Below are 26,428 nucleotides of genomic sequence, written 5' to 3'. Positions count from 1 at the left end.
GAACTTAATATACTTGTGGAGTCTGAAACCTGATGACCTTATAATTTATTGAATAAAAACCAAATCATCTTTCACTTTACAAACTTTTCGAATATACTGATAGAAATAATTGAATTGGGCTTAGGACAAGCTTAAATGGTTTACATTTAATAGTATCATACACATTTAAATATAGTATTTTAAAGTCGAATGCATAGTGCCTTTCATACAGGGGAGATACAAATTTAATACTTGAGTTAACAAAACCAATAAAATAAATTTGCAAAACCCAAACTGCACTGTGAATAAATATTTCCAAGATGCAGACAAAAGCGTTGTGTTTAGTAGTTTACAATTTGAGCTAATCACTGGTTTGCCTGTGGATTGGGCAAATATGCGGTCGGTGGTTGCGTATAAAGCACCTTTCCGTCCGAGTACCGCATCAGGGTCATTAGCTTTAGCATCCGCAGCTCCTCCTTATCCTTGTCCTTGTCCTTCTCCCGATCCGCATCCTTCTCCAAGCCGATGCTCTGCATGGGGAGGTGCTGATGCTGCTGGTGGAGATGGAGGTGCGAGCGATTGGGATCTGCTGACTGGTCGGGTCTTTAAAATACTCAAGTCATTAACGTTCTTTAAAAAGCTTTGGTTCGCTGACAATTTCTCGCATTGCACGTCCTTTTTCAGCTCCTCCATGTCCCTCTTGAGTTTGGCTCGCCGATTTTGGAACCAAGTGATGACCTATATTAAAATAAGATCTATTAAAATCGATACCCAGCTACACAGAGAAGATAATACTTTCAAAATCAAGAATTCCGATGTGCAGAATTTTTACCGTATTAAGCCTAGTAATCTATTCAATTAAAAGCCTACTTGTTTAAGTGCCATGCGGAAATTTTTAAGAAACAATTAGTTATTTGTGTCTAAAAGTATGCAGTGGAAAAAGGATAGCCGTCTTCTTTTGAGTTATAAAAAATGTTGCATACTTTTAGACACCTCGACAATAGAGGTGACCTAAGAGGCGAACATTGAGACATGTGTAAGTATTCTGTTTAGGCTAAAAATCTGCTTGAAGCAAAGATTACGTTATAAAAAAATTTTGGTTTGTATCACTTAGGACAAACACGTGTTCTTGACTTCGGATCGTATTTTCTTCTTCAGCCAGCACCTACAGACATTTCAATACTCACCTGTGCATTGGAGAGGCCCAAGCCGCCGGCGATTTCATCGCGATCCGCTGGCGATAGATATTTTTGGTACAGGAAGCGCTTCTCCAGCTCGAAGATCTGCTGGTTGGAGAACGCGGTGCGCGACTTGCGCTTCTTCTTTGGATTGGATCGCGTGGCAAATATGTTCAGCGTGGCGGGATCTGCAAGACAACAAGATCCACATTAAAGTCAATGTCAGCAATGAAGACGATTCGGAGAGGTGTCAGATGGTACTGTACATTATTCATCGATCAGTCAACTTTTTATACGCTTCACACGGTTGATCGTAAAACGGAAAAGTTTATGGGGATTTCGGCTCACCTACAGCCGAGCAGTACGAGCACCAGGGCCTGACCTTTCTTTCTGCGGAGATCACTGTGAGGATGCTTTAATGGCCGAATTTACGGCCGATCTCTACGCATTCACTGGCACTTTCAATTCAATCAGTGAAATGCTCGTGGCTAAAACAATTTCAGACACCCAATTCGATGGAATTCATAATAGACAATCGACAGCAACAAATCGGTGGCCATAAAGGCAGGCAGGGGATTCGGGTTCTCTAGCTTCTCCGTTTTACAACCTCGCGTTTTATTGGATGATTTTCCCGGCGTTGTTTTCGTAAGCGATCCGATGGGGATTTGATTTGATTTGGACTGTGATGGCCGGTATTTGTTTCTGGCATGTTTAAAGGTAATACGGCGGCTGATTGATGTTTTTACGGGGCTTTTTCGAAAGTATTTCTCGGCGGAAACGGCTTTCAACCCGGCGAACTCATTGGATGCCAGCCCAACCCCATTAGGTATTGTTTATTTATCGCGGCAATTCAATTTTTGCGCCTTTCGGCTGAGTGTTTATAAATGCCCGATATTTATACGCCCAAGGAATGATCGCGGTGAATGGGTATCAGTGCTCCAGCCGAAGTATCAACGGAAATGGCTGTTGCGTCGTTTGTTTACAGGGTTGCAATTGGGGATACACAGTATGTACAGGGAGATATAGGGAGGGAGTTGAGGACCCAGGAAGTCGAGCGATGAAAATGGCAGCTGCGCATTGGAAACGCGGTCGCGGCAACTTTGTTGTTGCTAAACATGTCCGACAAATAACAATTAAGTCACCCGAATTTGGTCCTTGAGCAGCGCAAGGATGACGGGGTTGATTCAGTCCCTCTTTTCTTTTCCAGCGGCCTTGTGGTTAAAGTCGAATTTAGGGTCCAAAGCCATTTTGACACTACCCCGACGTGTTTATTGTGAGGTTAGATAATCTACTGTTTTGTAAACGCCTCCTGCCACCAATACTCGAGGGTTGAAAGGATCCTTGGCGGCAGGAAGCACACATTTAGGTACTTTTCATGTTCCAGGAGCAGGAACATGAAGAGTTAATTAAAGGTGAACGGCAGGAATGTCCCCAAGGCAATCGAAATGTGCGTGAGTAGTGTCACTGGAGGGGTTTGTTGCTGACACAATGAATACCTTTGTAAAGTAAATAAAGCAATGTATGGTTTTTTAAGTCTATCCATTCATTTTGGGCGAAAAGATTTTAACTTTTAATATTTTATTTTTTACAAAATTCCCATCTAAAGGATGGAAAACGAAAGACTCCTTTCTTTTTCTGAAATAACTTTACTATATACTGTACACAAGAACTTTAAGATTATATGATGCCTTAAAACCGCTTTAAATATCTTTTTATGTTTTAGCATTTAATATAAAAATCACCCGTTATTGGAATAACTGTATTCCAGTTAATAGCCGGCTAAATTTCCTTCATTAGCCAGTTTAATTTGGCCCCCACTTACCATCAATACCACGTCCTAGCCACGCCTCTAATTAAAAGCCATGGCAAGCCTTTTCGTGGCCGAAAAACTGGTCGGGGAAGCGATGGTGGGTGTGTTTCTGGCCATTTGTTGAGCTTTATTAATTAAGAAAACTCCACTTCGGGGGCTGGACCAAGTCGGAGCCTGGTTAATGGCTTAACCCACATGGAGAGCGAATGTCAGTTGCGGCACTAACAACCACCCAGACGGAGTTGAAGTTAAAGTGCACGGGTATTTGCCGAAAGAATTACGACCTGGGCACCCACTAGTCCACCTCCACCTCCACCTCGTGTTGTGGCCAACAAACAATGTCATCAGCATAACTAATCATTGTGACAGCCGGCGGAGAGCTGCCGGTGACACCGGTCTACATTCAGCACAATGGATCCAAGGAGCTGCTCCCGTTGTCCGGGAAGTGAGCATAACTTATGCCTCCTGGCAGCGTTGCTAATTGAGACACAAACAAAATGACGCATTGTCCTTCCGCCAGTGGGTTGGGTCTGCTCCTAATACTGGGAAATGTACACTCCGAGAAATCGAAATGAGAAATGTATCTCAAAGATTGATAAGATCTATTATAATTTTATTTTTCTTGGTTCTCTATTGGTATTATCAACCTCTTTTTCAGAGCGTAAGGCACTCGCTCGATCTATTCCGAAAATATGTGGGTAATTTATTTGAGTTGATTACTCGTATGCCATTAATTAAAATATGCATTGTATATCAAAATTCAAAGAAACAAAAAATAAAGTTGTGAGATCTTTTAAAATGGTTTAACTGAAGTTTAGTAAGCGATCTATTTCTTAATGTCTTGTTAACTTTTGACACATTGAAGTGCAGTGTTCGAAATTGTTGATTAGTCAATAAAATAAAAACTCTTTACTCTCTATTGTTTGATAAACTAACATCATTTTACAAAATATATTTTGTGTTACAAAAGAGTGTAAGCCTGTTACGAAACAATGACAATGACGAAACAATGAAAAGTATTACTATACTGCACTATTTTTTTAATGTTCTGGTTACGGACCTGCATCATCCACAGATAGTTTCATTAGTGATGCGCTTATGTCACCTGGCTAGGACCCGATATTTCTCGCAGTGCACTAGCGCAGCGCGATTCGAGATGGCGTGCCTTATCAACGGCCAATCTGAGGCCCAGACCTGTGCGCATGGCTAATGGTGTGGCTGGTAATTAGGCAAATTAGCTGGACTCGGCTACTGGGGGCACATAAATTAACAGCAATTAATTAAATGCTCGCTGGTTAATGCCGGATCACGACCGGCTCTTCCGCCCGGCGGCCATTGAAATCCTATTGGAAAACGTCTGCCCGGGCGGCTTAGAACCAGAGCAGGGCCCAAAGTGCCGCAGCAATTATGTTGATTAGGTCCGAGGGCGAGGAACGATTCAATTAAAGCCAGCTCCAAATCAATCAGCCGAGATCAGCCAGCGGCCGAATATGTGGCAGTAATGGTAACCTTTATCTCCGGGGATGCACGCATAGGATCGAACATCATAATAAAAGGCCGTCGAGATCGCAATCTCGAGCTGCTTTGGCTGGCACTCTCGGTGGGTGCTACCAAGATGCGTATCGCTCGGATCGGATAAGGCTAATGCTAATGCCGGGGAATACTCGAATGGCTGGCCACAAGGTGCCTGCTGTTCACACGCTCTTCAAATGCCTCGCATCGCAGCGGACCCTTTGAAAGACGAGTAGGTAGGTAGGTAGCCAGGCTCGGATTGCGTTTACTTGGCCGCAGAACCAGGCCAGAAGCATGACATGTGGAATGTGATTCGGGCTGCCAGCGGAAGACTCAATTAGAAGCTTGGCTTGGACTTTTTGGGGGATTTACGACCGCAAGGAATTTCACATTCTCAGGGGTCTCGTTCTGCCCGGCTAAATACCTGCCAATAGCTTTATAAGGTTGCCGCCACCACAGAGTTATGACAAACTGGGACCGGCAAGGGACAAAGGCGACCTTCGGATGCAAAAGAGTTGGCCTAAAAGCGCTAATTATGGCCGGCAGAGGGGGGCTGCAGCGGCAGACCGCAAATTGCGTTGTCCAGAAGCTCGAAAGCGTAATCAAAAACTAATTTTAATCCTGTTTGGGGCCCACTCCCGCATGGCCTCACCTTCTGCCCCAACAGGCCGAAACAAAAACGAAAACGAAGACGCGGCGAGCCTCTTTGTGATCCGACGCGATCGGATCAGAGATCTTTTTAGCGGTAGGTCCCAGTTAATTTATTCTAAATGGCTTTTTGAAATCCCCGAAACAACGCCAGAAATTTACTTATGACGTTGTCCCGGCGTCTCTCGTTCTCGCTCTCGCTCTCGAGATTGAAAATAGGCATACAAAACCGCAGAGTACCAACTATGGGATCTGGAATCTGAGATTTGGGATCTGGGATCTGGGATCCGAAATCCCAGCGATGATTCAGACCGGATCAAAGTCGATGGCGGGCCTGCATATTTTTCTCACTTTGGCGTGTCTGCGTGTTGTTAGCAATGAAATTGATGAGTTCGAGCAGGTTATAAAACCCGATACCTTTTGGCTACCTTTGTTTGCTGGCTCTTTTATTATTATTATGGCTGTTGCTGTTGCTGGACCTACGAAAGCCGAAGCACAATAACACAAATTAATATAAGAAGATGAGACAAATTTAGCCGCCGACAAAGTGAGCTGGCCACGGAGATTCCCATTATCATTACGGGTCGAAGTGGAGCGCGGGGCGCAGCTCTCCATAACGAGAAAGTTATAAATTTTGGTATTTTCTTTTCCATATACACCCAAGCTGGCGACTTGTCGACTGGTGGGGTCTCGGCCTTTCCTTGGAACTGGGCTGTAGACTGTCGACTGTCATTGTTGGCTGCTTGTTTACACGCTCGTAATGCGCCCAATAACTTTATGTATTTTGTTGTCATTTGTACCGCCCCTGAGATATGGAAACTGGGCTGGGGCTTCAGGTAACCGAAGTTATTTTAAGCCCAAAATGGACGTTGTTAGGGAGGCGCTGAAGGGACCTGAATCGGCGGCCCTTAGATCAACCAGAAAAGGGCTGATTCTTTTTGGCTAAGATTTCACAAAGCTGTTTAACGAATATTTTTGAGGGGAATATTTTTAGAAGTATCGATGATTTTTAATCTTAAGTAATAAAATGGAACAGTTCTTAAAAAGTGATCATAAACCTACAACAAAGTCTCAAGCCCAAGGGCTCTTAAAATTACCGATTACCTTTCGGCATCAAGGACTTTCTCTGGGGTTTTCTCCCCCTTCTCTTTAATTGAAATTTTCGAACATTAAGCCAAGCCGTCACTGCCCAGCGTAAAGTTTTCATGTTCATGTTGGCCCGCAGCTATTTTGATTGCGATATTACATCTTGTAAACATTAACATGGCCAATAATTTCCGAGTGCCCCGGCAATTTGCGGAGTGGAAGAACATGTCAACGGTACCTGGGGGCAGTAATCAGTTGTTTTTGGAGGGTTAATTTCTTCATACATGTATCGATGGATCGGAGAGTCGGCCGCTTTCTTTTCAATGGACCCGAGGACTCAACTCCAGTATAAACATGAACGGGTAAACCAACAAACCGTTTGCGCACGATGTTCACTCACTTTAGAGGGGCCCGAAATTACACTGGCCCCAAGAAAATTAAACGAAACCGGAAAGTTTGAGAAAAACAAGCTCTTCCTGTGTTATCGAAGATCCCAGAAGTTCTAACTATTTATTGACTCTGGCGGTGCAACTTTCACTTGTAATTGCTGGCTCCTAAGATGACCCCCGGCCTTATACTTTGATTGATTTTAATGGCTGGCAAATCAATTGCGACTCCGACGCAGCGAAACAAAGCGCCGAAAACGTGGTCATCCTTAATTCAATAATGAATACGTAGGGTCCAGACGAGAGGAGTCGCAGAGAGCATCGTAGCCACGGCCACACACCGATTCTCCTCCTCCGGACACCCATCCATTCATCCATCCATCCAACTATCCTACCGTCCGAGCCGACCCCCATACCGATCCCCTTCCTTGGCAAAAGCCGCATGAATCACGAGCGGAGCGTTGCGCATGCGCTACGCAAAAGTTTTGGAAGGACCGCGCAGGGGCAACGCGTCGGCTCCGGGACAAAGTGTCGGCTCCCTTTGATCAGCACATATAAAATACTATGGCCACGCCCTCTAAAAGGCAGATTAAACGAGATGGCGCTCGGGCAGTGGGCAAACGTATACTTAAACTTAGCGTAACGTAAAGAGCAATGAAGTCAGTCAGTGCAAGAGTCGCTGGGGCACGAAGCTGCAGACTGGGGATTGAGATGGAGACGTGGATGGGGATCGGGGGACTCCCAGCCAGTCTCTGGATCCCAGGCCACGTCTGCAAGAACCATGTTTCGACGCCTCCCGAGGCGCACTGGGCTGCAGTGTCGGTCGACAGTGGGTCAAAACCATAAAGCCGTCGATATAAACCTCTGCCTTCAAAAACATTGTTAAAAGGCAATTGTACATTAGTTTTTTAAGAGCAGTCTAAAGGCGGTAGAGCTGTGAGTTAATTAAGCATTAACATTTTTTGAATGCCACGTCCGGGTTTAAAACAAATATTTTAAATGCATTCTCCAGTTGTAAGCATCTGGGGGTCTTATTTGGTCACTTCATAAGACATCCTTTTGCTAATCTTAAGACTTAAACAAGTAATAATAAAAAAATGGTTTAAAATCATATATCTTTAGCACCAGTGCGCTATAGCTATGGTTTTCTAAATAAAAAAAAATTTAAAAAATATTTTTTCATTTATAGGTTAAGTTGTTCATTAAGAAATATACAGCTCATTTCTGAAAGTAAAGTAAGTAATCAAATTATTATCGTTTGTGGTAGTCCAATAGTATATACTTCTGATCTGGTAATGAGTAGAGTTCCCATGACAGAAACTTTATGACCGAATGGCAATAGACCTATACCACTGTGTGAGCATCGTTTGGTCGGTGCGAGACAATAAAAATTACGTAGCATTGCAATTTGGACGCGGAGCAGTCGATGCCTGTTTCCCCAGTGTTGCGCCCCTTCCCCGGTGGACTCCACTTCATAATTTTTATGTTTGCATGCCCTTTAAGCCCTCCCGATCTGGGGCGGCGGCGGCATTTGGCGGCTGATGTTAAGTGAAAATCTGGGCTTGCAATCGCTAACATCAGCTAACAATGGTCATCATCATTAAAAGGCGATCAAAGAGCGGGCGCTGGGTCCTGCGCCCTGATTGAGTGACCTTCCCCATCCCCATCCCCATCTCCGACTTCTGGACCAGCCCCCTCGGCACTCGACTCCAATGTGGGCCAGTTCGCGGGATGGGTTTGCTGGCTTAATGTCTTTATAAGTAGCATGTAGCCTATGTTGCTGGCTGGGGCTATCGGATGGCAAGAAAGATGCGCTGTAATCAAAACCGTTTAAAAAACTACACACTAATTGAGTTAGAAGTTCGTTGGGGGCTTTGAACTGGCCGCCGGATCAAAGGCGCCGCCGCTCTATTGGTGGCACAACAAAGAGCGTTGACAACGGCATGTAAAGCCAACAATGCCCCGAGCAGCCACTAGATGAATGGATCCCGATCCCTATCCCTGCTGATGATGATCACCATAACCATCTCGCGATCGCCGAGCCGCTAAACCTGCCCCAGAGACATTGTACGATAGTTTTGACAACTCAGCGAAACCAAGCGGCGGCGATCAAGAAGAAAACACTTCGAGAGGCTTATTAATGAGCGTGGACGAACCAAAAGCATAGGTTGGGAATCAATTTTAAATTTGATTAAATGTGAATAACTTGGGGGGATGAGTTAGTTGCACTCAGAAAAATTGGTAGAACAATTGTACACTGCTTCAGAATATAATTGGTGAACCCCTTTCTTAATATTACCTATTCAAACAGAATACAAAAGATATCCCATTTAATATCTATGCGTAACCAAGTTCTATTAATATTGTGTTTACTTAAAAAGAAACTTAAACAATACAATGATTTTCCATAAACTTTACTTTGCTATAGCCTTGAAAGAAACCGAAGTAATATTGTTTCCAGTGCACTCGCTAAGGATTTCGGGCGCAATATCGTTGATATTATGACAAGCTGTCATAAATTACAAATTAATGTAATGATGCGCAGGCCGAGAGAGTTAGGAGTCGGAACCAGGGCCTCGGAATGACTTCCTCAACTCGGGACCCCTCCGCCATTCGATTCGGCCAGGACCAGGGGCAATCTAACTCGCTGCAGGTAGCCAGTACTCCCAGTCCTCCGTTCTGTGGCCAGGGTCGTGCGATCGAGCGATCGATCGCTGGCCGGATAGGATCGGATCGTGAAGATCTCGATCTGGGCATCGATTGTCCGTGGTTCTGTAGCTGCGTGGTTCGGGGTGGGGGCCCTCGTTCTTCAGGTGCCGGCATTGCCACCGACATTGACTTGCCTACCTTACACCTCGCAGAAGCGGAGATCAAAGACGGCGGTGCCGACTTAATAACATAAATTAATCTTCTCATTGTTGGGCCCGAGTGCGAGAAAGGGAGAGCAGGTCGAGTTAGAGGGGGACGGGCATGGGGACGGGGACGGGGTGCCGGGCACATGCGTGCCAAAAATGATGCAGTAACAACACGCTATGCTAATCCGTCGGTTGCCTAACCAGACTCTGTTAACGCACAAAGCCAAAACGGCATTTAATTTGTTTTTAGCCCGGCATTTGGCTCCGATTCGATTTCATTCATTATTTCGGGGCGAGCAATGATTTTGTAGCTCCTAAGCGGAGATCAAAGCAAACAAGCCGCCGGCTGATACGGCCAACAGGAGGTGGACAAATACACTGTGGGAATAACTTGCTATCTTTTACTAGGGTTAGGAAAAGATATGAATTATTAGGAAGGGTGCCAAGAAGAACGCTTCCCAAAAAGAGCAAGAAAGATGGAAAGAAAGAGTAACCAACATGCCTCGTGGAAAATATATACCTGATGTCCTTCTTTTTAGAAATATTTATTATTATTTTTTTTTTTTTGGTATAGCAGTAATTGTTTTGAATTAAAAACTTGATACCTAGAGCTATTAAAAGGGTCTTTTAACTGAGCTTATTTTTTGAATATTTTAAAAGAATGTCCTCAGAATTTTAAAGTCTATTATCTTAAGTACCTTATTGGACATATACATAGATATTAATTCTTTATGAAAGGCCCTTCTTTCTCGCAGTGTAAACTTGGCAAATATGCTGCCGACGGTTTTGATCGAACGGCAATGACGACGAGAAGCAGCCAACGAGCATTAAGTATTTGAAATGACTTGCCGAGCAGCAGTGGGAAACGAAACGAGCGCAGCAAATTAGCTAATCAACGCCCATTAGTAGTAGGGTATCGGAATTTATGATAAATTTCCGTTAATGCCCACGAGGACGGCCCATGGGATTGCGGCACGAGCAGAGCTCGCAACTCAGGAACAAGTTAATTTGCAGAGGATACTAGGCCCAAGCCCCGTGATCTCCCTGATCTTCGATCCGCCTGATCCCGAAACCCCAGTGATAAAGCAGGCATCTTTATAACTCGGCGATCGCACAGCAGGACGACTAACAAGTGCATCTCTCGTCGCAGTGTGCGCCTGCGCGCAAATAATACATAATTTTCTTGTAAAACAACAAACCGCTGCGCATCGTTATCATTATCGTTATCATTATGGTGAGTTTTTATGTGCGCCTGCATGTTGACTGCCAGTTTTCGAAAAGGTTGAAAAGGCGTTGGCCCGCTTGCAGTTGGCAGTTTGCAGTTGGCAGTTGGCAGTCGGCCGTTTTCAGCTTGTAGTCGCCGGTTTGGGGCGACAACGACAATATCGGCTAATTTATGTTTATCGATATAGCCGGCCAGATAAGCGGCTTTAAGCAGGAGCAGTGGGCCGCGCTCGTAGGTTTTGTTTTTAGTGAGCGCCGTAAAATGAAAGTTGCCTTCGAGTGGTGGAAAATGTCACTTGGCTGCCAACTGGGAGGCTCCAAAAGCTATTCGACTCTAAGCAGAGGTGACACCTGGGGATAGTGCTGTCCGAACAGGGTATAATAAAAGTTTAGCAATAATCCACTAATGTTTAGAAGAACATTTAATGGAGTACAGTTCGCTGGCATACCAGAGTCTAAAGTTAAATAATAATAGTTTGTAAGTTGAGTGCATATGTTAGGTAATCAAGAAATGAGGAAAATTATTAAAGAATAAAGTATTTTAATAAAATATGTTTATACCAACAATCTAAACTGACGTAGAAAAATATATACCATGCGTTACAAGTTTTTTTTGATTTAATAAATTAGTTATATGTCAGAAATGTAATTTATTTATTTATTTTAATTTATATCTCCTGCAATTGCAGCACCGTTCATTCTGACACCGTTGATTTCTGACATTTACTATTATTTCCTAGCACACTTGTTTTTTTATAATCAATATTTTCCTTTAACTCATTACCCATAATCTTGGCTTAAATTTGAGACTGCCAACTTGAAAGCGACGAAATAAAGCCATTCCAATCAAGTGAGAAATACACTAATTACCCAGTCGTCTCGATTTTCATGTGAGCTGAAATAGCCACGTCTGCGGATCCAATAACCGATTTTGCGTCCTCTATTGACGGGTCTTCAGAACGAGTTCTCTTTACGGCCGATCCGAGCGATTAGCCATAACAAGCGACCATTTGCATGGCGCTTTTGATGTGCGTTCGTGCTACGAGGGCCGTAAAAAATGTTTTGCATGTTGCACCGAAAAATAAAACTAGTTACGGTTATGTGTATAATTACGGCGACAGCATGTTGGCATGACAAATAAACTGCAGGCGAGACCATAAATTAAAGTATCAGAATGCGTGAGGGGCGGGCGGGGCTGCAAACGTGGCCAAGAGGGCGGTGGGAGGGGCACACGCAAGGCGTCAAGAACGGGATTGAAAATGGAAATTGGCAGGACGAGGTGGTCGGCGGCAAAAAGAGCTGGGCTTAACGGCAATGGCCATCTGACGACAAGTCTGAGCCAATTGTTAAGCCGTTGATATATGCCTGAAATATGCCCGATTCGGCGAGTGCGTGCTTTTTTATGTGTAGGCATACGGCTAGTAGACTCGACTCTCGGGCTGCGGTGGGCGTGGCACACATTTCGCCTTCGTAATTGCAAGGCTCGGCGGATGACAAGCTTAATAAATTAACAATAAATATTGTGCAAATATAGTTTTCGAACACATCATTGTCTACACTGCAAAGGCAAACCTGTTATCGCAGGTGTATTTAAAATGGGTTAACATGTATTGTACATTGTATGCAGTTTACTGAAGAAATAAATACTTTTTAAGTCGTTTTTAAAATTGCAATTACTTAATTAAAGTGTTGCTCTACAAAAATGTAGGTGCTAATATATGAGAATGGGCTTAAAATTATATAAATATTTTTTTGTGAACATACTAGCGGTGTTGAATTAAAAATAAAAGGATATTTTAAACAAGTTATCAAAACTTATGCAATTTCACGCATAATTCTCTAAAGATACTAAGCGAGAGCTGCTCTAAATGCAGATACTTAAAAATTGACTAATTTCAAGAAAAAGTTCAAAGCTTTGAGGAATCATCACTCGAAATAAAAATCAGTTTTGCGAAGCTTTCTCATTATTATTATTGCGTGCGCATAAAATAGCCTTTAAGCAACGTGACTATGAAATTTCTTTTATTATTTGCTTTATGCATAAGATATCTGGGAAACTATCCTACATTAAAACCGTTGTTAAAGGAGAGTGTATCTGAGGCTGCTGCGAATACTGCCGTCCCATTTGTGGCTGCCGCGTTAACGGCGCTGCAAACAATGCGCAGATTTATTTAATTACAGGTGACGCACATGCACGCACACATTAGCACAGTTATAACACAAATTTACGCAGAAATATGCAAAAAAAGCGTCGCTCTTGGAATTTATTTAATTAAATCTACGCCCCGTTGGCAGCTACCTCGGCTCCCAGCTACTCCGGTCGCCAAAATGCGCATAAATTCAGCAGTTTATGCCTGTGCTCAGTGGCTGCCACAGCCGCGGGCGCAGTTGCAGTTGCAGTCGCCCGAGCGGCCATTGCGTATACGCAGCGTGTTGCGGCAAGAAAAGCGACTGGGAATCATGCCCGATGACAATTTCGTTGGCGTTCACAAATGTGCGTTCTTCGCCGGGGGAAATACAGCGGTCATTGTCAATTGGATTGGCATAAAAATGCACTCAACTTGGTATCTGAGTAGGATGTGGACGGCTCTGATGAGTCTCTCCGCTCGAAGGGGTCTAGTTTTAACCAGCGATACCGGAGGGGTCATAAAAGTGACTTTAATAGCAGGAAACATGATGTTAGCCTATGCCATTTTAAGTGTTCTCATAACGTTTGACACCTACTAAAAAAAAGTTATTGAACCTATCTGAAAAATATAAACAAAAAACCAAGCTTAGAATTTTTGTTTATAGAAAACGTTTATGTAATTTTCAAGTTCATTTTATTTAGGTCTCAGTATTGAGAGCAGGGAATATTATCTCCTCTAATTTAAATTAAATGCAAGTTTTAAAATGGCTCAAAATATGAAGGAATGATAACCGTGTGTGTTTTGCATACGTTTTCTAGGTTCCAAACTTCAAAACAGTTTTCCTCTAATATGGAATCTCTTTATTTAAGAACCAACAAGTTAAACATTTTTCCTGTGTATTTCCATCTGAAAAAACAGGGTATATCGGGAATTGTGTATGCTTTCTTATTTTCAGAGATGAGTCCCACGCAGTCTTGCAGAGGAGAATTTATGAAAAATTCGTGTTATTTCCTACGTATTTCACATCATCTCGCAAGTCGATTCGATACACTCGCTCACATGCTTTGGTGCTCTTGTGTCTGCCAAAACGGGCTACGTGGGCCGTTTACTTTTGGGCAAATTGAATGGGCAAGGGACCTACGAATTGGGTTACCAATTGACGTCTTGTTACTGATCTTGTTGGCCACATCAATGCGAAGGGCAGTTAATTTAGGAGCTCCGTCTTGGTTAGCCTGCGGGGGAAGTGTTAATGCTGAAAAAGAGGCGGTCGAATGGCAAGCTCCTTTGTTATCCAGCCTCCGCATCTTAAGTGGCCTTTACAACAGCCACATGCACTACCAACACCACTGACTGGGCCAACAAAAGCACATAGTTAAGCATAATTTAATAGATACGCCGCTCGGGCTTTGCAATCTCTTTATGGTTGACACTATTGTCTAGGCCAAGTTTGTATGTGGGCCCGTCATAAAGTGATGAATGCATTATTATTATTGTTATTGTGCCTGCCGTCGTATGGTGTATGGTGTAGAGAGCTGCCTGGGCCTTTGTTGAAAAGCGTTAATTGAGTGTTGCGAATGTGCAACGGCAATTGAAATTGTTTATGACTTGCAGTTGCGGCTGTTGCTCGATAATGTAATGCAACTGGGACTGCTAATGGAGGGGCTGCACTCCACTATACTATCTACATGCCAGGCTCTCGGCCAATCGGCTAATCAGCGGCGATATCTGAGCAGAGTCCTGGCCAGGGGCACCAAAGGGTACCGCCGGCGGCTGCTTTCTCCTACTTGACAAAACACTCGGGGTTCCATTTGGTAATTATGGTTTATTAAGATGTAATTTTCATTACTGGAATCGGGACTCGGCAATCCGAGCCACTTGAACTCAACGGGCTGACTGGCTGGGGGAACACTTGACGGCGACGACGAAGATCGGCTGTAGGGAATTTCGTTTCTTGCCCACATTTAGTGGTTTTTAATTGCCGTAATTAGCGAGAACTGCGGGGATGGAGGGAGGTTCAAGTGCATTCTGAAGTGACGTCTGCCGGGTGGATGCTGCACCACAATGGCCGACAGAAGACGGAAGCAATTGATTCCGAGTCTGGGCCATAAAGATACGCCATAAATTAACACCAAACCGATTAATGAAAAGTGGCGATCCATATCGCCAGCACATGTTTCGTGTCCGACGACCCAGTCAGGATATTGGCACATTAAAATCAATTAACTGCTCCGACTTTCATGGACGCAGTTCGGGGATTGGAATTGGGACTGGATTGGGACTGGGCTTGTGGGTCTCCAAGTGGAACTGGCACTGTTTCTGAAACTGGCACAGATCTTCGCCCAGCATCTTAATGAGCTGTCCGAGTGCCAGTGGATTATTTGGTAGACGCCGTGCCATAAAACTTTACGGCCATTTAAATGCTGACTTGTAATTTGTAAAGGTGTTGGCCTGACGCGGTCTGTCGGCTAAGCGCTTCATTACGTCCAGTTTTGCATTGTTAATGATTGTACACTGATAGAAGCGGGCCATAGTTTAATGTGGGGTGTGAAATACCATATTGTTGGTGGCAATTTTAAATTCCCTTTCAATCGAGGTTAAACATGTTCCTTACCAAATTATAAATATGTAAAAGGGTATTTTTAATTTCAAGATAGAAAATCCTTAATTTAGGTATTCAATCAAGAACACATTATTCTTAAGTCTAGTTATAATTATACTTTGTTATAATAAACTCAGTTTGCGGTCAGAGAACAAAAAGAAAATAATAAATTTGTACTGCACTTTCCAATGTGTACCAATCTCTGAGATACTATTGCTTGGACTTGGAAGTCAGCTTACACTGTTCATGTTTATTTGCTAAGAAAACAGCCGTTGAGGGCAACCCCATTCGATTGGTTCTGCTCACACGCTCCGCTGTTATGACAAATTAAACTTAGCATTTAAATGCATTTGAACTTGACTGGCTGACTGGCTGGCGGGTGGCAGGCAGTCAATTAATTAATCTAAAACTGCCGAAATTCCAAAGCTGTCAGCCCGTAGACATGTCCATGAAATGATAAACTCCCGAGCCCACAAAACCGTCGGCCGATCCCCAGACTTTTGGCCACTTGAGCACTACCAAAGCAGTGAGCAACCCTTGTGCGCCTCCTTTATTTTGGGCTTTTTTCGTTTTTTCGCTTTTTCGTTGACTGTCTCTTTTACATTCGTTAGTTGCCCATTGGCCCCTGGCATTTATGTTTAACACTTTAATTGTGATTACAAGCTGCAATCAAACAGCAACGAAAATAAACTAAAGGTTGGTCTTCGGCTCTTCGCCTGCTCTGCTCCTCGACTGAGTGACTAACTGACTGGCACTCGAGCCAACGGCGGTGGCTCCCCTTCCCACTTGCCGGCTCCCACCTCGCTCTTAACGTGGCTTATGCATGTTTAAGCAGCAACTGCAACACCTTTTGGCAACAACAACGCGCCATGTCGCTGGCTTTATTAAATTACTTGTCAAAAGTGCATATACGGGCTGGAGTTAAAGTTAAAGCCCGAGCGGGGAGGGGCGTTGCAATGTCGGCGGACATGAAACAGCCCCAGACAACCAACACATACATACACTGAAAATAATGTAAGGTAAAATTATACGCCCCAAAATAAATAGATAGTGTATTTAAGGCAATTGTTAATTATAAATTCTCTTTTTAATGAAATTCAGCATTTTTTTTAATTCCTATGTTAAAAAAATGTAAAAAACTTTATTTTGAGAGATACGATCTCCTCTGAATTTGTGAATTTTTAAGTATGACTTGGAATAGTCCGTTTCAATACCAATTTAACATTATTAAATGATAAAAGTTGACTTATCCTTTTTTTGTTTTTAATATTTATAAACTCATTTTTGATAATCCATTGGGTTTATGCTTTGAAAAATAATCATAGTATAATTTTTTGGATATTTCACATATTTCTTTCTCTGTACTGCACTGCATCTGCATATGGCGAAAACCTGGAATAAATCGTTCGCATAACGAGACGTGTCACAACAATGCTGCACTGCAAAAAGAAAGGCAAATGAAATCGAAGTTATATGCGGTGGAGAAGAAAATCAATTAGGGCGCACATTTTCGTTTTCCCTTTGACTTCCCCGCAGCTGCACGAGGGGGATTAATTAATCTTGTCAGCGGTTGCAAGTCATATGCCATAGAAACAGCGGCCACCATCTCAGATAGTCAAATTAATTTTCTTCACACTTTAATAAACGATTACACAAACACCCGCCAGCACATGGGGTTGGCATTCAGCATTCGACGAAGGTGTTAAATGCTTTGTTGACACAGTGCCCAGTAGCAGCACCAAGTAGTGTGTACTATATACCCCATTGGAGGAAGCAGTTCGGGGGAAGAAGACATTTTTCACAGCTTCCTTCGATTTTAGCGTGAAGTTTGTCGTTCTCCGCTTGCTTTAATGCGGTGATTGTCGGTGGTTGGTTCCCAGTTTTCCAGTCGTGTTGCGTGTAAATAGCAACATCAACATCGCGTCCACACAATAACACCGACTTGTGCTTGTTTTTCCAAATCACTGAGTTCTTTTCGGTCCCAAAATTGGTTCTGCCCTTCGCCCCGACTCTGCTGTTTGGGTGAAGTTTCGAATATGTTCCGGCGAAGGGCTGAATGTGCCCTTTGATGTACTCACAATGCGGGGGAAGTGTTCCTCGAAAAGGGGAAGGCGTGAAAATGACTTAATACACTAATTAGAGAAAGTCAATCGTCGGGAAGGAAATGATTTTATGCATCCGAATCGATTGGGAACATTAAGACTTGAAGGAATCATTGCTGGTGATAAACAAATAAAAATAGCTAAATGAATAAAGATCAAAGTGTGGTAGTGAGACAGTATATCAAAAATGCTGTTCTCAAAAACATTTACAAAGTACACAAAGAATTAAAGTTTATTTTCAGAAATGTGTTACTAGTTATGTAGAGAACTTAATAATTGTTCTTGAAGAATTCTTCAGCCTTGAAGAATGGAACATTGAAACCCCCATACCATTATTAAGAACATGGACAGGAGTGTTAAAACCCAGTTTCTCTCCTGTTTTTGGATAGTCTTCCTAAGTATTCACAAAATATTTCACCCTTATATAGTATACCATCTTATCAAGATTGCTTACTCTTCATAATTTTATCGACAGACATTAAGATTCGCCACGCCTTACATTTTGAACGTTCTTTAAAGATCCTACGTCTGGTTCGGTCTGATTGTCAGCCCTGACGAATCCTGTTATATTACAATGTATCAAACGCTACTCGGGACTCATCAAAACTGGAGTGCAGACACCTAGATGGACTGCATGGATACGGGATGATGCCTGCACCTGTCGGCGCAGCGAATGGTCAGAAAAGAGCAGACACCTTGCAGTCTGGGGAACTGGAGGCCCGCTCGGAGTTCTTTCGGAGGAAGTGGAGTTCCACCCCGGTCTGCACTAATGTCGCCCGATCCGTAGCTGTGAATAATTTCCCCATCCGCTTGGTTGGACCTGGACCCTCCCCTTCATCCACCGATCGCCGCTCGTTTGTTCGGCATCGCTGCTAATGATTTGAATGCTTTAATTTATGCTGGCTTTTCAACATTTATCATCAAAGACTTGGGCATATAAATATGATTTGTCGCCGTGCATTTTCACGATTATCATAGATAGGCCCGCGTCTCTTAAACTCCACAGTTCACTTTGAAAAAATAAATGAAAATTCAGAAAAAGAAATGAATGAATAATACTTATAATCAGATCTTACGATGGGTAATACTTATAATAAAAAGGGATAAACATGAATTTTTACTTTGTATAATGACTTATTTTGTATGATATTATCATAAATAGAAAAGTTCCCACGGAAAAACCAATAAACATAAGAATTTCCGAATGAGCTGTATGAGTAGACATCCGCATTTATGTGAATAGTTTCTATAAACCTAGCCAAATTTTCTTTCAGTGACTCCTGAGATCTGCACAATGGCCAACACCTAGGAAAACTGGTTTCGCCAGGCCAGGCGCCAACTGACCCACATAATGTGCAGCTGGAAAAGCCGCGAGGAAATGCGTTTTCCCCCCTAAACCTTCCTGCCACCTCGCAGTCCGTCTGCAGTAGTTCGCTGGGCTGTCCGTGAACGCATCAATCTCGCGTTCTGCATTTCCTGGCCAAGAGCGAGGACTCTTGGCCAAAAGCAGTGTGCAGTTAGTTGGCTGCAGTTGGGGCCCCGCAGGTCAGCGAGGAGTTGCGCCCCCGGGGACCATGGGGCCAGGCAGAAAATGCGTTTTTAAATGGCTTTTTATGCGTGGCGCGGGCTTTTGATGTTCGACACATGCCGAAAATTCACAGCTCGGGCGGTCCCGGCTCTTCACTCGGGCCAGTGATTAATGCTTGGCAAAAACGCGAATGCGAATGCGAATCGCGGTGGGAACGGGAATGCGAATGCGTTTTTAAGAACTTTGACAAGGTCCTGACTTGAATGCCGCATTCCTGCCCCTTTGCTGGGTTCAATTGTTGCACAGAAAAAAATAATTTAAGGTGGAAAAATTCAACAAAAAATTTGGGCTTGATCTTACAAAACTTAACTTTAAAATAAAAGTATTCTTATAATATTTTAAAATATAAAACCATAAAACAGACGGATTTTCAGTTTATTTTATTCAGAAATAACTGTTGTGGATTAATTTTAAACAATTATATATAGCCTTTTTTTGTCACAAAACAAAGGTGATTTGTTATTGCCTTGGTTTCTAATTCTAATTGATTATAATGTGAGTTACCTTTTGGATTTTATCGAAGATGATTTATATATTATCCCTACAATGTTAATCTTATACTCTCCATAATTTGTTGGTATATTCCTATTTTTCACACTGTAGCCAACCCTTTTTATCGTTGGCAACAGTTGGGCCGGGCCTCCCATATGGCTCTGATAGAGTTATTACCAAAATGTAGCGCTCCTTGGCCAACTCTGCTTCTCACCTCTACCAGTCTCGTTCTGAGTCTCAGTCTCCCGGCTAATTCTCTCATTTGCTGTCTCTTGTGCAACTGTCGATGCTTGATTTTCGCTTGTCTTTATGATCGGCCTGCCGGCTTTGATCTCGACGCCGATGGACCCCTTTCGGCCCGATCGCGGGTAATGGCCAAGGAAGAAAAATGCAACTTGAGCTCAATTAGTGCTCATCAAAAGCGTGCAGGTAACACCTTCAGTGCGTTGCTTTCGCACACCTCTTCAGCACCCGAGTATCTGGGGATCTGAGTAGCCGGCTGGCTATCTGCGTATCTGCGCGTCCGAGTATCTTTGTATCTGAGCGTCTCCTGGCTGTTCTGACTGCGGCTCTAAGCGGACCGGGCGAGGTATGCAATTTGCTCGAGGGGTACCCGTGCCCGTGCCCGTGCCCCGTGATGATGATGGACCACCCGAGTGGTACCGCTTAGTGTGGTATAATATGGAATACCAAGGCTTCCAGTAAGCCTCCATACCGAGGGCCGAGGGTTAGCAGTGAAAGCCAAGCAGGCAGTTAACCATTTTTGAAAGCCCGCCACGCTAGTTTACATTTTTTTCGTAGTTTTCCCCGGCTCGTATTAATGCTAATGCTTTATGGTCAGCCCGCACGCAAACTCATATTTCTCTGCCACTTTTACTACTACTGCGAATTATAATTTTTAATAAAAGATTTGAGGCGCAACCGTTAATTAGAGAATTTATGCCGAGCGCCGGCTTGTCAACTTGTTTCGGCCGCTCGCAGGCATTTTTGCAATATTTCATGCATATTTTATGCGACGCTAGAACAGTTTTGTGCCCGCAGTCATTTTTCTCGATTTTATTGAGGCAAACGAGTCTCGCCTAATGGCATTTAATAAACACATACGCGAATATAAAAACACTTCTGATATCTAGTATTCGCGCGGTGTTTTAATGTCATTAACGAATTTTCTTGAAACGCTGTGCAGCTATTAATCATTTGAAATGAATTTTTATTTTACACTCGGGCGCGATGGGATTTCTTTTTGTTTGCTTGATTTATGTGCCATCTGAACCCGCAGCTTGTTGACTTTTGCCACAGGGCTTAGTCTATTGAATGGGTTTCTTGGGAAGCATTTAAAACGAATGAAATTGCAAGTGCAACTGAGCAATTTGCGAATTGGGTTCCGCTGAAATGAAATCAATTTTGTTAATACCAATAAATTATCGTTGAAACGTTGTTATTGTTGCGAAAGACAGTGTGCTAAATTGTTTATGGACTTCGATGCACGCAGCACTTGCACTTCTTTTATCGGCCAACCGGATTTTTAATACTGGACAATATTTGAACAGCAATTACAGGGCAAGTGGCCACTAATGCGAAAGATGGAAATCTATCTGGCACAGCAGATAGTCATATAATACCTGTACTATACATATGTTTAGGGGGCGTGGCTGGCCACCCAGATGGCCAGGGCACGCCATTTGGAATGTCACGATGTCCGGGAGGTAGAATCTCGAAAAGCCATTACCCCACCCGCTGATGGAGTACATATGAGAGCTCTGGACGTGGACCGGTTATGGATCGTTTGATTTGACGTGACTGAAAATTGCCTTCTAACAGCTCTGGCTGGGGATCCATTTGCATGGTGGTTAGCACACGACCCGGCCCATTATCCGTGCGGATTTCCAATTATAACTATAATTTATGCTCAATCCGCCACCTATTTACATTTTTCGACTTTGCTCCCGTTCGAAATTAAGTATACGTCTAGTTGAACTAATTAGCTCCGACTCTTTGGGCACCACCACCTCCTGAAACCTCACACCCCAGCACGTTTTATTATTACTTTTTGCTCCGCCCCGCGACCCCAGGCCCGCATGTTGTAAAATGTTTACACTGCTATCTGTCAAATCAACTGTCAACCCGAAGTGCCATCATCATTGCGGCCGCCGTATCTGTGAGTTTGTTCCGTTTCTGGGCCCTGTAAATGTATCTGGCTGCGGTGCGTTCGGTGGTTCATGCTCGGCTGGGTCGCGGTCTTCGGTCCCCAGCCATGGCCGCCGCCTTTTGTCAAGTGGGAAAAGTTTTAGTAATTAAATTGTAATTAGGGATGCATCCGCCGCTCTCTGTGCCGTTTGTGCGTTCAATAATGCGGCTGTCTGTGCCAATTGTCTTGGCGTTTCATCAAGCCAACATTTCAGCGGCAGCCAGCGACAACAACCCGTGCTGATCACCCCTCAACTGGGCTTTCTTCGGGCCAAGTCGCTCCCTTGGCCCACTGCCATGGCGGTACTACCCTCTAAACGGGCAGACCCAGCCATTATGTACACTTTGTATAGTATTTTAAGAAAGTGTTGCTATTAAGCTTATAAATTAAGATATTTTAAACTATTCTTGTTTATAGACATCGGATGTTATGGAAGACATAGTAAAATATAAATTTAGAAATATAATTGTACTAATCCTAAGATACGATCATGGAAACCCAAAAATGTATTATTTAATAATTATCTTACCACACCAAATAGTATTTTGATTTTTAATATATTGGCTCACGTTAAAGGAGAGTTAACTGTTTAAAAAGGAGTGAATTCTTATCTTTGTAAATTGTAACAGTGCTAAACAATCAATATCCTAAAGAATCCTCATTTCACCCATATATAACTTGACAAAGAGTACCCAACCTGCGGTGACGAAGTCTCCCATGAGTTCTTAATTGACGAGACCTAACGACAGGTCCATTGTTCAAATAGCTGCAACTTTTCAGCCATTTTGATTGTAATTATTTTCTATGTGCCACATGGGCTGCCCTGCGCCTATCTACTGCGAATCGTCATGAGCGGTGAGCAGGCCAAAGTGGAGCTACGACGGTGTTGCCATGGGAGTTGTCGCTGCTCCTAATTACCAGGCGGAAGTTCCTCAGATCTTGCCCCAACTGGCCGGTTATGGCTTTTGATCAGCCAGGCAAATTGCCCGACAGCCTGAGTCGCAGGAAGCGAAGGGTCGCTGTGGATCTCCCCACCGATCTCCCCACCGGATGCTGTCTTGGGAAAGAAGTGTAATACAATTTTCGCAAACTGCGGCGCCTAAGTGCTGCTGAGCGATAATCATAATCATCCCGGGCGGCACTCAATGCCAGTAGCAGTTGATCAACCGATCAAGCGATCAAATCAGCTGATGCTGATTAGATGGCTCTGTGGCTGGCCAGTGCAGCAATCCAGCAGTACGGCAATCCGTAGTGGAGCACGAACCAATTGGCCGCTGTACGTGCGCCGCGTAAATTCAATTTCAGTAGCTGATGAACAAAGCGCAGACCATGGGTTCGCTGATGGTTTGCGGCTGCACTGCGGGAAAATATGGACACTAGTGTGCCACAAATAACACTAAATATTTAAAGAGCGCGAGAAAGACAAAACATCTATTATTTCAAAACCCCTCAAGATCTATTCATCATCGGGATACAAAATATTAAAACTTCAAAATCCTAAAATGTCTTCTTAAGTAATATGCTTTTCTTTTTTTGCCTAATTTTATACCATTTTCGATTATACTACATATACCATTCGTACAGTTTGTTAGATTTTGTCGCTAAAGTAATCTATAAATATTGGTCTGTTGAAATTGCAAGCTCGAAAGGTTCCGCAAATAAATGAATGAATAAAAAAAGTACCTAATCAAAATTATTTTTCACAACAGTGCATTAGTGATTTAAGTATTTTGTGGGCATAGGTTTGTATAAAATATTTTAGTATTATTATAAAAAGGCTGAAATACCTAGTACAATACTTTTTACCCAAACTAGATTTTTACTCTAATTTTAAGGACTGCAGTTTTCCTCCGAGTGTGGGATAAATCGGTTCGCGTCTGCGACTTAACGAGAAATCAACGCCGCTAAGCAAATTATGCCGAACGATACGCATGCGCCGGAGCCATCAGCTTTGAATCTGAGCTGGAGCACCATCATATCATCGGGCTGGGGCTCTCGAGTGGGTCTTGCTCTGGGACTGGGACTGGGTCGGGGACTGGGACTGGGTCTGGGTCTGGGTCTGGGAAAGGCAATTGCCTTCAAAGGCGACGCCGAGCGAGCAGCCAGCCGGCCTGAAATTGATTTAGCCACCTCGGCCGACCAGACTGACCTCACTACTGTTTTTACGCCTTAAGCAGAATCTCATCAAGGCGTAATGACAACAATTGATCAATCGCTGGCCGGGCTAATGGTTATGATGGCTCTCGTTGGGAAATCAGTTTATATTAAAATGTAATTTGAGTGAGGTTGTGTGCACAGAGCAAAATGTGGGCATTTCGTTCTGGAGATTGCACAGAAAGTAAAGAAAAATCCAGTATTTTTGGGAGCCCAACCAAATCGTTGTTTACAGGAACTAAATTTACTTTACATTTTTTCCAAATAAATTTCGAATTTAAAAGTTGAAAGTACTTATAAAATGTATTTTAAATACACTGTTAATGACCGAAACAATTAAACAAATCAAAAACAAAAAAAATGTGATCTTTTTTGGTCATTGTCATTTTTAATCGAGTTCGGTATATGAATGAATCGAAATAAATTAACAAAAAACGTAAGCTATATAAATAAAAATATATTTGATACAATAAAAACATTCCCGTATTTAAATTGTTGATGAATTTAAAGGCGATTTGTATTTTTAGGTCAATATAAGGCGCAATGACTGCTTCTTTTTATAAATATAGCATCGCTTTAATGACTTTCAGCTCAAATACGGATTTACTCACCTTGTTCCTCGTCGAAATTCTTGGTGGACAGCTGGAAGAGGGCGTCCAGAGGGGTGTCTCCGTTGGGCTTTCCCGCTCCCTTGGACTGTTCCTCCGGCGACTTCTTTTGGGCTCCCTCCCCGACCTCCTGGGTGGCTCGGCTTTCCAGCTTTTCCTGGGACTGCCTGGGGCTGCAGCAGTCGGTGCTGCCGTTGCTGCTGGACCGCTGGGAACGCTCCGAGCTGCCGTCCTCGGAGGCGATGATGGCGGGGTTCAAGGTCATGTGGCGCAGGAGGTGCGCTTGTGCCTGGAAGTGCTCCTGCAGCTGGCGCTGGTAGTCCCAGGCCAGGCGCTGCTCGTAGCTGTGGAGCAGGGCGGGCGACAGGAACGGATGCAGTGCGGCGGGCGGTGGACAGTTCGGCATCAGGGGCATCTGCAACCGTTCGTTTATCAGCACCAGAGGAGCGGCGATTCCTGGCAGAGCACTGGGAACCGTGCTCCTCTCCGGTTTCTTGTCCTCCTCCCTGCTTTCCTCGTTTCCCCTGCCCAGGATATCGGCTATGGAAAAGCTCTTGATCCTCACGGGCGAGGATCTCTGACGGCCATTCTCCGGGCCCACAGGGCTCCTCAAGAGCCGCAAACGCTTCATGTTCAGCGATCTCATGGGCGGCGGACTGGGCGAGCCCACCGAAATCTCGGAGTTAGCGGGACTGGGCGTTCTTTGCGGCATCTTCAGGTGGTTTTCCTCTAGCCACTTAGCACATCCTGGCTAGAATCTGGGTAGTAAGTGGTCTTCCAAACTCGCGGTTAAAAACGCGTCGGCAAAAACGCGCGGCTGTCACACGAAAAACGTCGGCACAACGTGCTACACAAACACCAACAACGAAAATGGCCCGTTCGGAATTTGTTGCTTATGCTGCTCCCTCTCTCGCTCGCGCGCTCTCTTTCGGCCAGCTCTCTCGACTGGTTTGTGGGAGCTCTAAACTGGTTCATGACGTCAAGGACTCCACTCGCGCCGCCTCGCTCTGGCCCAAGGGGGCGGGGCACTGGGCGAGAGAGAGAAAGACGGTGAGAGAGGGCCAGCGGACCAATGGCAGTTGGCCACTTACTTCAGCCCCTTCCACCCCCCGAAAGTCGCTGTCAACGTGCGAACGTCATTAATTTGTACAATTTGACATGCGCTCTCCTCCCTTTCTCTCTCCCTCTCTCTGGCCTTCCTTCTCTTTCCCCCACTTTCCAGCCGGCTGACTGCGTTAATTATCGTAATTGTTGGCTCTCCCGCTTTTCGCAGCTCTCTTTTGGCCCACTCAATTGTCATCAATAATGATGTCTCGTTGTACCGTTGGCTTCGGTTCTTCTTCTCCTCATCTATTTTCCGCTGAAAAAGCCAGTCTCTTTGAATCCGTGTTTCCAGACCCCTGGTGCACAGGAAAAAAGATATTTGCTTTGCTTAGGAGTCCCCCCCTCCCGATAAGAAGGCCCAAATTGAGAAAACTGTAGGACCGGAATCTCTGGGGAAGTAATGTGTTTTGAAGGTAATCTTAACTGAAACTTTTTTTAGTAAGACGGTTGGAAATTGAATCTTGGCTTTCAACAATAATGAATATGAACAAAAAATATAAGAAATTAAAAAATATCAGCTTCGTAAAAGCATTTTGTTTGTAGTTTAAGTATAAACTTAGACGAATCCCCATTATTGGTACTATGGGATTAAAACCCCCCACTACTTAATAAGGTATTTAAAAGTATGCAACAAAAAAAGTCCAAATATATTCATTTAATATTTTTTTTTATGGTTTCATCAATGAGTATTGTTTATATATAGGCTTTAAAAAATAAAAATGAAGATTTTTTTTAATGTTTTGTGTTTTTTACCTAAACGATTGAGTGTTGTATCTTTAAATGTCA

General features: G+C 43.6%; 1 protein-coding gene across 3 annotated transcripts; it reads right to left on the bottom strand.

Moving 5' to 3' along the window:
- Positions 1-21: 21 nt before the first annotated feature.
- On the bottom strand, positions 22-25,433 carry LOC108027434 (homeobox protein HMX3). Of its 3 annotated transcripts, XM_017098882.3 has the most exons (4): positions 24,542-25,432; positions 1,167-1,345; positions 635-717; positions 22-582 (listed from the first exon to the last, which is right to left on the bottom strand). In XM_017098882.3, exons 1-4 carry the CDS (start codon positions 25,248-25,250, stop codon positions 345-347), a joined length of 1,209 nt encoding a protein of 402 aa, XP_016954371.1. In that variant the 5' UTR covers positions 25,251-25,432; the 3' UTR covers positions 22-344. The 3 variants fall into 3 exon arrangements, 2 of the variants coding, with proteins under 2 accessions (XP_016954371.1, XP_043947535.1); XR_007764517.1 differs by lacking the exons at positions 22-582; positions 635-717; positions 1,167-1,345 and adding exons at positions 14,610-16,845; positions 16,913-20,975 and having other exon boundaries at positions 24,542-25,433; XM_044091600.2 differs by lacking the exons at positions 22-582; positions 635-717; positions 1,167-1,345 and adding an exon at positions 14,610-20,975 and having other exon boundaries at positions 24,542-25,433.
- Between the last annotated feature and the right edge of the window lie 995 nt (positions 25,434-26,428).

Source organism: Drosophila biarmipes, chromosome 3R (assembly GCF_025231255.1).
Source record: "Drosophila biarmipes strain raj3 chromosome 3R, RU_DBia_V1.1, whole genome shotgun sequence".
NCBI classification, from domain to species: domain Eukaryota; kingdom Metazoa; phylum Arthropoda; class Insecta; order Diptera; family Drosophilidae; genus Drosophila; species Drosophila biarmipes.
The sequence above is the reverse complement of the archived record's forward strand: the minus strand, read 5'-3'. Positions and strand labels throughout refer to the sequence as shown.

Bases quoted from the DNA above. Each gene is read 5' to 3' on its own strand.
- LOC108027434 (XM_017098882.3), bottom strand. From the start codon at position 25,250: ATGCCGCAAAGAACGCCCAGTCCCGCTAACTCCGAGATTTCGGTGGGC. The intron at 1,346-24,541 runs GTGAGTAAATCC...GTTGTCTTGCAG, and splicing joins GAATTTCGACGAGGAACAAG to ATCCCGCCACGCTGAACATA. The intron at 583-634 runs GTCAGCGAACCA...AGTATTTTAAAG, and splicing joins GACGTGCAATGCGAGAAATT to ACCCGACCAGTCAGCAGATC.